At 37.5% G+C, this 13,909-nt stretch overlaps 1 protein-coding gene across 3 annotated transcripts in view; it reads right to left on the bottom strand.

Moving 5' to 3' along the window:
- Nucleotides 1-13,909, bottom strand: part of LOC100560075 (voltage-dependent sodium channel SCN7A/9A-like) — a 148,997-nt gene that overhangs the window by 16,261 nt on the left and 118,827 nt on the right. For all 3 annotated transcript variants that reach the window (XM_062969208.1, XM_062969209.1, XM_062969210.1), the window contains 2 exons: nucleotides 5,505-5,777; nucleotides 1,597-1,650 (listed from right to left, as the gene is read on the bottom strand). In XM_062969208.1, coding sequence (XP_062825278.1) covers nucleotides 1,597-1,650; nucleotides 5,505-5,777 — 327 coding nt within the window. The remainder of the gene's footprint in view (nucleotides 1-1,596; nucleotides 1,651-5,504; nucleotides 5,778-13,909) is intronic.

Below are 13,909 nucleotides of genomic sequence, written 5' to 3'. Positions count from 1 at the left end.
TTGGGGCATTATGCACACCCCTAATTTTCAGCACTGAAGAATGCCTCCATGGCCAGTTAGTGACTATGGTTGATAAACGGGGAATTGGGAAAGGACTGGCTGCAGTTCTGCCATTAGGAGGAAACAACACTGGATTTCTAGTGAGTCACTGCAAGGGAGTGGAACAGGAACCCAGCAACCCACTGATGATTTGGAAAGGGACCACCTCTTATTTTCTCCTGGATGTGGAACCACAGCCAGGCACTGTTTGACCACTACTCTCTCCTGATTACTACTGGTAACTGACTTGAAGAACACACTCTGGCACAGAAAAGGTCTATTATACTTTTTTAGCCATTGCACAACAAGGTAATAACAATTGAAAAAGTACATACACTGATATTATACTACAGTATTTCACCTACAGGGCTGCAGTTACTGTCTATCCATCTATTTTCTCTTTTTCACCTTAATAGGTGCAGCAGGTAAGTGATAAGAAAAAAGACAGAAGAAGTGGTAGGAAACAGGGAAGGGTTACAAATTGAATATGTTGCATAGATCCCCAGAAAACTAAACACGTGTGTCAAGCAGGGCATTTGCACAATAAATGCCCAGTATGGAAGCACTCTCACATAAGATGTTCTGGAGAGGCCACCAGATGATTCACTCGCGCTCTCCATAAGTACCAGTACATTGTGTTGTCAAAGGCTTTCATGGCCGGGATCACAGGGTTGTATGTTTTCCGGGCTGTATGGCCATGTTCCAGAAGTATTCTCTCCTAATGTTTCGCCCACATCTATGGCAGGCATCCTCAGAGGTTGTGAGGTATGGAGAAACTAAGCAAGGAAGGTTTATATATCTGTGGAAAGTCAAGAACTCTTGTCAGTTGGAGACCAGTGTGAATGTTGTAATTAGATGTGGGCAAAACGTCAGGAGAGAATACTTCTGGAACATGGCCATACAGCCCGGAAAACATACAACAACCTAGTACCAGTACATGTTCACAAATATGTTTTATGGGAATAAGAAATGGCATGAAACAGAAGGATATTGCAGAAGTTCAAAGTCCTTTTATTTAGGACAAATAAGCAAACAAATATGAAAGTCAAGATTGCTTTCAACTGAAATAGGAAACAATGCTAAGTTTAACACAGCAAAAGCTTAAAATTAGAAAATTTGTTGGAACTGAGCAAAAACACAACAAAATACTATAGCTGAGGGCAATGATACTATCTTGAAAATCACAGGAGTCAGAGCTGTAAAGAATGGGGTTTAATCCCCCTTGCCTATGCCTAAAAAGAGATTTCACAGAGAGGATACTAATATCAATCTGAATCACGGTATTCCTGAAATTGAGGCCAAGATCCTCCCAGTTCCAGAATATTCCACATCTGAACAATACTTAGAACATCAAATTGCAACTACCAATTAGACAAGACACTAACATTCCGACATGTGGAGGTTTCATTTCGTGATTTAACACAAGTACATTATCTCAATGATGTCATAATAATATAAATCGGAAAGACAAAGCTACTTTCAATGTTGCTATATAAAAAGTACAATTATGATCACTTTAAGTTTTGTCATCTTAGAAAGAAATCATCATGTACTTACACCCGTTGAATCAACAGCTGCATACATTATATCCATCCATCCTTTAAAAGTAGCCTATAAAGAATGGAAAAATATTAAATCTAACAATGATGCCAAAGTCCATGTTATTTCCATCAAGTAAATTGGACTAAATGATAGCTTTATACAAATTTTCCATTCCAGAGAAAAGTGCTTTACATTGGATAGAGATAACATGGTTTTACACTTCTCTGGTGATCCTACTGAGTAGTATGAAATCAAGTTTTCAATTACTCATTATTTAATAATAAATTGCTCCAGTTATCATTTAACAAAATTACAATTTTAAATAGTATGTTTATCTGAAAACCTGGTTGTTCCAACAAGCATTTGATAGATATAAATGCCCAATGCCTAGGTCGCCAGATAGTACTCTGTTCCCTGAACCTTATCAATTTCCCCGGCATTATCGTAAGTTGGGGTTGTTGTATGTTTTCCGGGCTGAATGGCCATGTTCCAGAAGTATTCTCTCCTGACGTTTCGCCCACATCTATGGCAGGCATCCTCAGAGGTACGTTGTTTTGTACTATTCCATGCCCGACCCTTTTATGACCTGGTCATGCCAATTTTATAACCATAGTCATCTTTTTTTAACACAGCCTGATGGAGCCTCACTGCTGTGTTTTTCCTTAATATTAATTGTGTTTTATTTTATGACGTTCTTATTTTATTTTACTGGTGATTTTGTTTTAATGGATTATTTTATGTATATTGTACTTTCTTTCCCATACGTAAGCCGCCCCGAGTCCCTTCGAGGAGATGATGGCAGGATATAAAGATAAAGTTATTATTATAAAGTTATTTTGTTTAAAACTATTTGGGGATAATGGTGGGTTGCCAGCCATTTGGGACATTTTCAATTGATTTTGCACAATTGAAAATTTACCCGTTACTAACATGACCATGCTGAATGTGAGATGGGGCAAGTTCCTTTTTCCTTTTTTATGTGAATGCCTTACACACAAGTATTGAAGGAATCAGTTTGACAAGGCTCATATTACAGTAGCTTAATTTATTTTGCAAATAGCCAAATGGACAAAGATGTATGCTATGTGAATAGGTAACAGTTATAAACATTCTGCACTGTTGTTGTTGTTGTGTGGCTTTCAGTCATTTCTGGCTTATGACAGCCCTAAGGTGGAGCTAAAAGTAAAGGTAAAGGTTTCCCCTGACGTTAAGTCCAGTCGTGACCGACTCTGGGGGTTGGTGCTCATCTCCATTTCTAAGCCGAAGAGCCAGCGTTGTCTGAAGACACCTCCAAGGTCATGTGGCCGGCATGACTGCATGGAGCACCGTTACCTTCCCGCTGGAGTGGTACCTATTGATCTACTCACATTTGTATGTTTTCGAACTGCTCGGTTGGCAGGAGCTGGAGCTAACAGCAGGCGCTCAAGCCGCTCCCGGACTTTGAACCTGGGACCTTTTGGTCTGCAAGTTCAGCAGTTCATTGGTTTAATGCACTTCACCACCGGGGCTCCTTAAGGTGAAGCTATCACAGGGTTTTCTTGGAAGCATTTGTTCAAAGGGAGTTGACCCTTGCCTTCCTCTGAGTGTAAGTTAAAGTGGAATCATGGTTTTTTCAGTTCCGCTTTCTAGAATGAACATTTACATATAAAGGGAGTGCACCAAGTGTCTGAACAGTGATTCACATCCTGTGTTTTGGGCTTTCCCTTGACTTTTCTTGTATGGGATTAACAGCCTTAACAGCATGCTGCAGTGCACTTTTGTGCTGGGCATTATCTAACCGCTATGTTTTAAGGATAGCTTGAATCTGCATTAATGGTCCATGGAGTTGGGGCCTATGCTATTGGGGCCTTTGAAAAATAGTGCAGTGCAACAATCTTAATGGGAAATTGTGCAATTGATTACGGAACGGTGTTAGAATTCACTTTTGGATGACCTGTTTTAACATTGAAATGTATTTTAATTACGCTATTTTGTATGTACAGTAGAGTCTCACTTATCCAAGTTTCTGGATTATCCAAGCCATTTTTGTAGTCAATGTTTTCAATATATCGTGATCTTTTGGTACTAAATTCGTAAATACGGTAATTACAACATTACTGCGTATTGAACTGCTTTTCTGTCAAATTTGTTGTAAAACATGATGTTTTGGTGCTTAATTTGTAAAATCATAACTTAATTTGATGTTTAATAGGCTTTTCCTTAATCCCTCCTTATTATCCAAGATATTCGCTTATCCAAGCTTCTGCTGGCCCGTTTAGCTTGAATAAGTGAGACTCTACTGTATTAATTTTAATCCAATTTTATCTCATGTTTACATTGTATGTTTTAAGGCACTGTATAAGTGTTGGTTGTAAGTCGCCTTGAGTCCCCCTATATACGATATAAATACGATAAATAAATAAATAAATAAATAAATAAGCTATACGAGAGGTGAGGAAGCTTTTCTTTTCCTGACTTACACAACTTCACGGACATACTTTGAAAGACCTGAATCCCAAAATAGTTAAAATAAAAGTTAAAACCAAATGTGAACATGAAATGCAAATAACAGTTCAACAGGTTCTAGGATCAAGAAAAGTAATTTTTGATTAAAATCCTCATGAGGAGCGAAGTAAATGGAAGAGCTGCTTGATGCCCTTTTGTGCCTTAAATTTGCTTTTTCTCATAAGTTTTGCCTTACAGTCTCTCATTTTTCAGTCATTTAAAACTCCAGTTGGGAGAGACTACTGCTGGTTTAATCTGAGAAAGAAAATGATATGTGGACAGTGGCTATGCTATGGCTTGAGGTCCAGGATATCTGATAGGACCATATTTCTATATCTGGATCCTGAGATCATTACGAGAGGCCCTTCTCTGGGGATGTGAAATAGGGGCTTCTTGGTGGCTTCACAGGGCTATAATGGCCCTGTTTTTCCTGTCCTGTTAGAAGGCAAATACTTTTTTCTGACTGGCTTTTAAAGAAAGGGATGTAAGAATGGTGTTGTTTTAAATTTTATCACTTAACTTCTACAATCATTTTAAAAGTGTGTGTTTTTAAATGGTTAATAATTTAATTGGATTTTAATGTTGATTTTTTAAAATTTAAATGTGTAAGGTGCCTTGGGGCAAAGGTGGAATATAAATAAAGTTCGCTATCATCAGCACAAATACCACCTGGAGGTCTTTTCTCATCATGACTTTACTCCCAATAAAATATGGTAGAGACATTTAAAAAGGATTTTAAATGGTAGTTTTAAAATCATTTATCAAGCTTCTATTAGATACAGTTGCATGCAGTATTCAATAGACTTGAAATGCTGACTTTTGAAACATCAATTGATTATTTTCCACAAAGAAGTTATATAACACAGGATATTGGGAGGAAAACATTCCCATTCTGTAGGAACATGGTACAGTAGAGTATCACTTATCCAACACTCGCTTATCCAAGGTTCTGGATTATCCAATGCATTTTTGTAGTCAATGTTTTCAATACATTGTGATATTTTGGTGCTAAATTCGTAAATACAGTAATTACTACATAGCATTACTGCGTATTGAACTACTTTTTCTGTCAAATTTGTTGTATAACATGATGTTTTGGTGCTTAATTTGTAAAATCATAACCTAATTTGATGTTTAATAGGCTTTTCCTTAATCTCTCCTTATTATCCAACATATTCGCTTATCCAACATTCAGCCGGCCTGTTTACGTTGGATAAGCGAGACTCTACTGTATTAGCAATCGGAATCTTACATAAATTACATGCATTTAATTGGGATGCCAATACAAATCTAAGCAAAGTTGTAGTTACAGGGAAGTTCTGTTCAATCACACTGACATGTATGCAACCAAAAAAAATTTATGTGAAGAAAAACAGAGAAACTTCACCATCGATATCAACTCCCAATTTCCTGCAGACATGAAATTAATGATTACTTACAACCTGAAGTAGAGAAAGATATCCAGCTCCAACGTTATCATAATTTACTTTCACGTTTTTCCATCTGGCAACATCACTCATACTTTCACAAACATTTTTAAATGGAAATTCCTTATGTGAAAGCATAGCTCCATCAGTTTTGTTGACACAATGGTAAAATGTTCCAGCGAACAGATTCACACCCATGATGCTGAAAATTAGCCAGAATATAAGACAAACGAGAAGCACATTCATGATTGATGGTATAGCTCCTATCAGAGCATTCACAACCACCTAGAGAAAAAAATACACGAAAAGAGGAGGAGATTGTCAAAAATGGCATCAATTTTTAATAGGACAATACTTAGACCATTGTTTAGTTGTTAAAGTTGTGTTTCAATTGATAACAATAGTTACTGGGGCAATCACTCAGTTACAGAAGACATACTATAATAATAATAATAATAATAATAATAATAATAATAATAATAATAATAATAATAATAATAATACATCACACAGTCCTAGACACTTGGGAAGTGTTCGACTTGTGATTTTGTGATACGAAATCCAGCATATCTATCTTGTTTGCTGTGTCATAATAAAATAATAATAATAATAATAATAATAATAATAATAATAATAATAATAATAATAATATATTGATCAAGTTATCAGTTAAACAACATATATTTGAAAATGAATAAGGACCAAAATTTAAGAAAAAGTAAAACACACTATTTTTAAAATATTGATAAGCCATTGTTATATTTCAAGTGAAAGCAACACAATACTCTAATAATGTCCAAAGCAGTAAAGGGATGTATTTCTTCACTAATTTCATTCTTAGAAGAAACAGTCATTTGAGGAATTTCTTTCTAGCTGCAAGAAAGTATTTGAAATTACACAGCTTGTAGTTAAAAGCATCTTCACACATGGTACTTCTGTGCAAATCTGCAAATTTGAACAGAGTAAGCCCCAAACTACTAAGATTCACACAAGTCCAAATGTAAAGCTTGTTTCTAAAAGCTACCAAATCTGTCTGAAAATGCTTTATAGCAATAAAATGTGCTATATGCAGTTTTTTGCTATGCAGTTTTCCAAGCCTTATATAATGCAGTGATTTGATACATTTTGTTAGCTTTGATCTGTACATAATATTCTAAGCCTAGCCAACAACGTGCTGCCACCTATAACTCATCTTACAATCTTTTTTAATTTGGTAGCTTTGGAAACAAACTCTACAAATGTCTCCTTGTCTGTGTCTCCTGATGATTGAAAGACATATTTTTGACCATTTTCCAAACACTGTACCTTCATTCTTTTATTCTTTTAATCTCTATTTATGAGATATATGGGATATTATTCTAAGTTGGGTATGGGGAGAAATAATGTTGACTATCAGGTCATCACAAAGTCTTCAGATCATTTCTGATTTATGGTGACCCTAAGGAGAGAGTACCATGGGGTTTTCTTGGCAAGATTTGTTCCATGGGTAGTTGCTTTTGCTTTTCTATGAATCTGATAGTGAGATTGCACACAACAACCCAGTGCGATTATATGGCTGCATGTAGAGTCTCCAAGTCATAGTTCACTACACTAAATAAATGAATTCTTGAATATTTCCAATTCGTATTTACTGCATCCAATATGTGGGTGAAGATTGACTGTCTATCTTCTGTATTGCCATCAGAAATCACTAGCACGGTGCAACTTTGTTAAAGTAATTTGCTTTCTTCTTCACTTGTATCAAGGAAAATTTCAGGTAAGGTTTATCTGGGTTTATACAACGTTTTTATTACATTTCCCCCCCAAAGAAACATCTCAATGACAAAAAAAAGATCTTTGCAGCGCATGAAGTAGCACCAAGATAAAGTAGTCTTTGCATTTATATTAACTAGCAAAGCTGTATGTAAAAAAATGTCAACCTATCACTTTCTTTCCTTTTCAGTACCAAAAGTAAAACACACAAACATTATTTAGTTTTTCTTATACAGATCTTTTTTTTTTGGCAAAAACTCCTTTTTGGTGAAAATTTTCAAGACACCCAATATAGTTCACAAATCAAAACTGTGAAAGGATGTTTATGTTGATTTTTGCAAAAATATATATATAAAAGAATGGAAAGTTTCTCATTAGGAAGAAACCTTTTCATTTTCTTTTTGTTCTCATGTGCACAGACAAAATTAACACATTTTAATATTCCCAAGGTAGTGACTGAATTGTTGGATGGGAAGATCAAAGTTCTTGCTTTCAGTGAATTGCGACAGTATAGCTCCAAAAGTATTGTGAGGATAACCTGAAAAGAGTTGCCAATCCATGTTGAGCTTTTTTTTTGTGTGTCAGGAGCAACCGGAGTTGCTTCTGGAGTGAGAGAATTGGCTGTCTGCAAGGATGTTGCCCAGGGGACGCCCGGATGTTTTGATGTTTTACCATCCTTGTGGGAGGCTTCTCTCATGTTCCCGCATGGAGCTGGAGCTGATAGAGGGAGCTAATCCGCGCTCTCCCCGGGTGGGATTCGAACCTGGCAGTCTTCAGGTCAGCAACCCAACCTTCAAGTCACAAGGCTTTTATCCCCTAGGCCACCAGAGGCTCAATGAGTTGAGCTCATTGTAGGGAAGGCTGGATATATATGTATTTTATAAATAAATCTTATACATCTACAGGTGTTGAGTGAGTTCTTCTTCAAGGTAAGGAAAATCATGTCAATGTCACAAAATTATTATTCTGTCATCACAGGCTGTCTAAACATTAACAGAATCTGGAGCCCAAAATCAATAAAATAAAATATATTTTTGTTGGGGTAGGCGAGGAACTAATTTGTTACAAGATTTGAAAACTTTAGGATGACATACATATATACTACAATGGGGGTCTTCCACAGGTTACTGAAAGGTAGGACATCAATACTTGAGCAAAGTTTTGGAGATAACATATGGGGTGAAGAAATGGGACTTAAAGGATATGGAAGCAGTAGAGAAGGAAACTATAAACTGAAGGCAGAATCACAGAATCCTACAATGCTACACACCACATGGGTTATCTAGTTCAGCCCCCTGCCAGCATTAAATTGTATTGTAATGCTGGTGGGGGTGGGGAGGGATGTTTTTGTGGTGTGTGCGGGGAAGGCATGTAATTTTGTTGTGCAATAGCACAATTACAAATAAAGCAATTATATTAATGTTAGACGCATTGAGTCTCTTTATGGAGAAAAAAGCAAGATATAAATAAACATAATAATAACAACAATAATAATAATACTGGGCCAAATCATAGAATCGTAGAGTTGGAAGAGACCACACGGGCCATCCAGTCCAACCCCCTGCAAGAAGCAGGAAAATCTCATTCAAAGCACCCCCGACAGATGGCCATCCAGCCTCTGCTTAAAAGCCTCCAAGGAAGGAGCCTCCACCACAGTCCGGGGCAGAGAGTTCCACTGCCAAACAGCCCTCACAGTGAGGAAGTTCTTCCTGATGTTCAGGTGGAATCTCCTTTCCTGTAGTTTGAAGCCATTGTTCCGCGTCCTAGTCTGCAGGGCAGCAGAAAACAAGCTTGCTCCCTCCTCCCTATGACTTCCCCTCACGTATTTGTACATGGCTATCATGTCTCCTCTCAGCCTTCTCTTCTGCAGGCTAAACATACCAAGCTCTTTAAGCCTCTCCTCATAGGGTTTGTTCTCCAGATCCTTGATCATTTTAGTTGTCCTCCTCTGGACGCTTTCCAGCTTGTCAACATCTCCCTTCAACTGTGGTGCCCAGAATTGGACACAGTATTCCAGGTGTGGTCTGACCAAGGCAGAATAGAGGGGGAGCAGGACTTCCCAGGATCTAAACGCTATACCCCTATTTAAGCAGGCCAGAATCTCATTGGCTTTTTTCGTCACCGCATCACATTGTAGGCTCATGTTTAACTTGTTGTCCACGAGGTCTCCAAGATCTTTTTCACACGTACTGCTGTCAAGTCAGGCATCGTCCCCTATTCTGTATCTTTGCATTCCATTTTTTCTGCCGAAGTGAAGTGTCTTGCATTTGTCCCTGTTGAACTTCAATTGGTTAGTTTCGGCCCATCTCTCTAATCTGTTAAGATCATTTTGAATTCTGCTCCTGTCTTCTGGAGTGTTAGCTATCCCTCCCAGTTTGGTGTCATTTGCAAACTTGATGATTGTGCCTTCTAACCCTTTATCTAAGTCGTTAATAAAGATGTTGAACAGGATCAAAGGTACCATGCAGTCTTTGCAATATCAACAGACAGTGCAGAATAAACTGGTAATCACTTCCCCCTTGATTAGTTTGGGTTATTATTAGTGCTGCTTTATTCCAGTTTTAATCCTTTCTCATTTATTACCCTACCAACTTGTTTAATGATAAAAACTAAACATTTGACAACACCAGGTGAACTTTGTAATAGTGTACATTTTCAGTTTCGGGGGCTGCTTTTAGAATTTCAAGTACTGAGGGAGTGATATAGAAAATAGAACTGTTCAAAGAAAAAGAAATCTGCTGCTCAGGTAAATATCTGAATTATATGGTTTAATTATTTCCATGGATGTGCAAGCCTAGTCAATGTTGTCATTGTTACGTAGGTGCTGGCATTAATCCACACAATTCTGTACAATGTTATCCACTTATCCATCCACTAGTTCTGATGATCGCGGACTTAGCTGTCATGCTTTTTGCTATCAGTTAAGACAATGGCATGTCACGGTCAATGTGACACTGTGATATTTTACAAAATGAAAGCTTTTGCAATGGGAGAAGTGGCAGAATTAAAAACTAACTTGTTCTAGTGGCAGACATTTCAGCTTTTACATTAATGAGAAGGCTAACGGTAAACTGAAAATATATTTTAATGACACCAAGCACAAAGTAGCTGCACGCAATAACATCCTGCAGAAACTTACTGGCAGCACATGGGGTGCAGACCCAAAATTAATAAGAACATCAGGCCTGGCCATGTCTTACTGGGTATGCCTGCCTTGTTTGGCACAAGTCTGCTCATGCGAAGCAGGTGAACATAGCATTGAACAAAACATGCAGAACAATCTCAGGATATCTCAAACCGACACTTGTTGATAAACTCTACAAGCTAGCTGGCATCCCCCCCCCCCCCCCCCCCCCGGATGTGTGATGGGAAGTTGATGCCAACTGTCAGAGAAATAATATTGAACACTGTGAAAGCCATCCACTGCAGAGTATTCCTCTGGGAAGCTAAACCAGGAAATCCCAATTGGATGCCCCCCACGAGGGTCTGCCTTCAGGGACAAACCAAGAATGGGAAACTTGGAAGTCCCTGAACAGACTCAGAAGTGGAGTGGGCAGATCAAAAGACAACCTGGTAAAATGGCACTACCTAAAAAAATCCTCCACCTTGTGCAACTGTGGAGCAGAACAGACAACTCCGCATCTGTATGCTTGTCCACAACGTCCTGCCTCATGTACAGAGGAAGAATTGTTTGAGGCTACAGACAATGCGGTTGCTGTTGCCTGTTTTTGGTCAAAAGATATTTAGCGGCTTGTGCTCCTTCTATTTTTATCAGTTTTATACTAATTTATGCAATGTTTTTGATACAAAATAAAAAATAATGACCACAAAATCTGCAGAGAAATTATTGGCTCTGTCCAGCAGCACCTAATATATGAGACTTTACCGAGATAGAAAATATCCCACACAAGTTATTCTCAGAAGCTAGCTTGTACTATCACAACTAAAATGGAAAGGAAACACATTGTTGAACTTTTCTCATGTATGTTTACATCCAGAACTCATTGTTCAGATGAAGGCACATGTAAAACAACATCACTATGGCTTCTGATAAAGAATCTAATCATATCTTTCAGAATTTGTCTCAGAGACATGCAAAGTCAGGTAGGTGCCTGCCTGTCTATGTTTGGGGAGTGTTTATGGCATCAACTAATACTTTTGTGACATGAGAGCATGAAATAGATACTTCTGTTTTCCAGATTTTAAAAGTTAATATACAAGAGGCAAAATATACAGACAAATAAATCACATGGCACTACTTAATGCCAAAAACCACTAATACTAATATTGATGGTGGTGTAGCATTTCTACACTGTTTCAAAATCCACTTTTTCCTGAATCCAGAAATATACTTCTTGATTCCTGCTGAAAAGTTAACTGGGGCAGAACAAGAAATCTGTGATGTTTTCAAGTGCAGTTTTGAAACTGGTGAAGCATAAGTTCCAATAATATGCAAAGTAGACATCAGCTATCTATATATATAAAAGAGTGATGGCATCACGGCGACCCACAAAACAACAAAACTACAGGCCCCCCAACCTCGAAATTTGACGACACAACCCATCATCCACACCTCTAGGTTGATACAACAAAAAGAAAAGAAAAATAAAGTCCTAATTAGAGGGAGAGGAATAATTGTTTTTATCCAATTGCTGCCAGTTAGAAGGCTAAGCTCCACCCACTTGGTCCCCTAGCAACCCACTCAGCCCAGGGGACCCTTTACCTTAACTACCACCAATTCCTCAATACTTTATTTCCCATACCACCAGACTTAGCCACAGCAACGCGTGGCCGGGCACAGCTAGTACTTTATAAATTAATTATCAATTCTGGATCCATTTCTATACTGTGTCATTCAGATACTGTGCCTTTCAGGAAACATAATAAAACCAACTTGTGATCAGCTAATAACACATGCATTGTAATTTCATCAGTTTTGTCAGAACTAATTCACCAAACAATGTATAACCAAAGAAATTAAGAACATTTTAGGACATTTCCTTCATCTATTTTCTTTATTTCTTCTTTCTTCTAGAAAAGTTATGTTTTGCTCTCAAAATCACATCGGACAGGAGCAGCATGGAACTTGAGGGGTTACTTTTTGTATTGCTAATGCAGTTAAATGCAGTTAAATTTTGGTTACCTGTCTTTTTTGCCCAGTTCCCAAATGGTCAAGAAGGGGAGTGGGCTCTGCCTGCATCAAGATCTGAATGAACAACAGAAGTAACATCTGGGACAAAGTATAGGCCTGTGACTCTAATGTCATCATTTTTCTTCTCCTGCATGATTTTTAACACCTTTGCCTGATGAAGAAGCTAGTGGAGCTTTGAAAGATGGCGTTACATATTTTCTGTATTTTTTGATTGACTGCCCAGCATATACTGAACTTCGAGACAGATATTTACATCCATTACTATCTACTTTTAGGTCCCCCAACAGAAATGATCTTCTGACATTCCTTTTGCAAGGACGAGAAAGATCGACCATAATCAGAGTAAGCCTTTTTATCCTGCAAACTATCAAAAAAGAGCACATTTCCTGAAAGAATCAGGAAAATAAGATTTTGACGGCAAACAGAACGTCAGCTGCTGTCCTCCCATCCTTTCTGCCTTGTTTTTATTTGTGTTGTAATGGTCATATGACTGGTCAAATAAATAAATTATTATTGCACTTGGTTAGCCAACAAAGATATCACTCTTTTTGTGGATTTTGTTGTATTTTGCTGCACAGCCAACACAGTTATCCTTTACCTTTTATATCTTTTCAAAGATAACATGTGCCACCTGCTGGTCTATGTGATGCTTTACAAAGCACAGGAGGCACCATTTTAGGAACAAGTATTTAATATTTCCTGGGTGAAATACTATTGGTTCTGTGAGGCTAAAACTGGAATACCTTGCAGTAAAAGCAAACAAAAGAGAATGGATGAAATAGTATTTCTGCACTATACCTTTAGGAGAAGACCTACCTATGAAAAGTAGATGAGAATGAATGGAACGAACTTGTATTTTATTATAGCTCTAGTGAAGAAAGAGCTGTTACTTTTTATTTACTTCTTTTTGTAATCTTCTCAGAAGCCATTCCTCCCAAAAGTTGGGAGGGAGAAGGGCAAGGAAAAATAGAAACTGTGGAAATGGAAACATAAATAAAAGGAAGAAAACCAAAAGACAAAGAAAGGTAACCATGGACTCGTCTTTCATTGTATGTACCATTTTTGGTCAATGACTACAAGGTGTTGTAGACTCAATTTTAGAGGAACTGGCAAAACCATTTCTGAGTATTCCTTTCCTAAGAAAATATGATGAAGTTCATGGGGTCACCATAAATCAAAAGTTGACTTGAAAGCATATACAAACACATACTCAAATGGTGCTTTTCTTTTAAATTGGTACTGGAGCCTCAATAAAACTGAAGACACAGTTTTTAAGAGGTGGACTGACATTTACATGGTGAATGTAGCACATTCTTAAACACTCTTTATGTATCCATATTGCAGGTATAAAAAAAACAAAACAGCAGAGCTATGAATAGAAACCTTATATACTCTTCTTCTGTATTTGTTTTCAGTGGTACACTCTAAGCACACAAAATATTTGAATGATACTACAAATACTTTAACAATGTAATTCATGACAATTTATACCCCTAGTACTTGTTAGAATATT

Source organism: Anolis carolinensis, chromosome 1 (assembly GCF_035594765.1).
Source record: "Anolis carolinensis isolate JA03-04 chromosome 1, rAnoCar3.1.pri, whole genome shotgun sequence".
In the NCBI taxonomy this organism is placed as follows: domain Eukaryota; kingdom Metazoa; phylum Chordata; class Lepidosauria; order Squamata; family Dactyloidae; genus Anolis; species Anolis carolinensis.
This window is presented reverse-complemented; position numbering and strand designations above follow the sequence as displayed.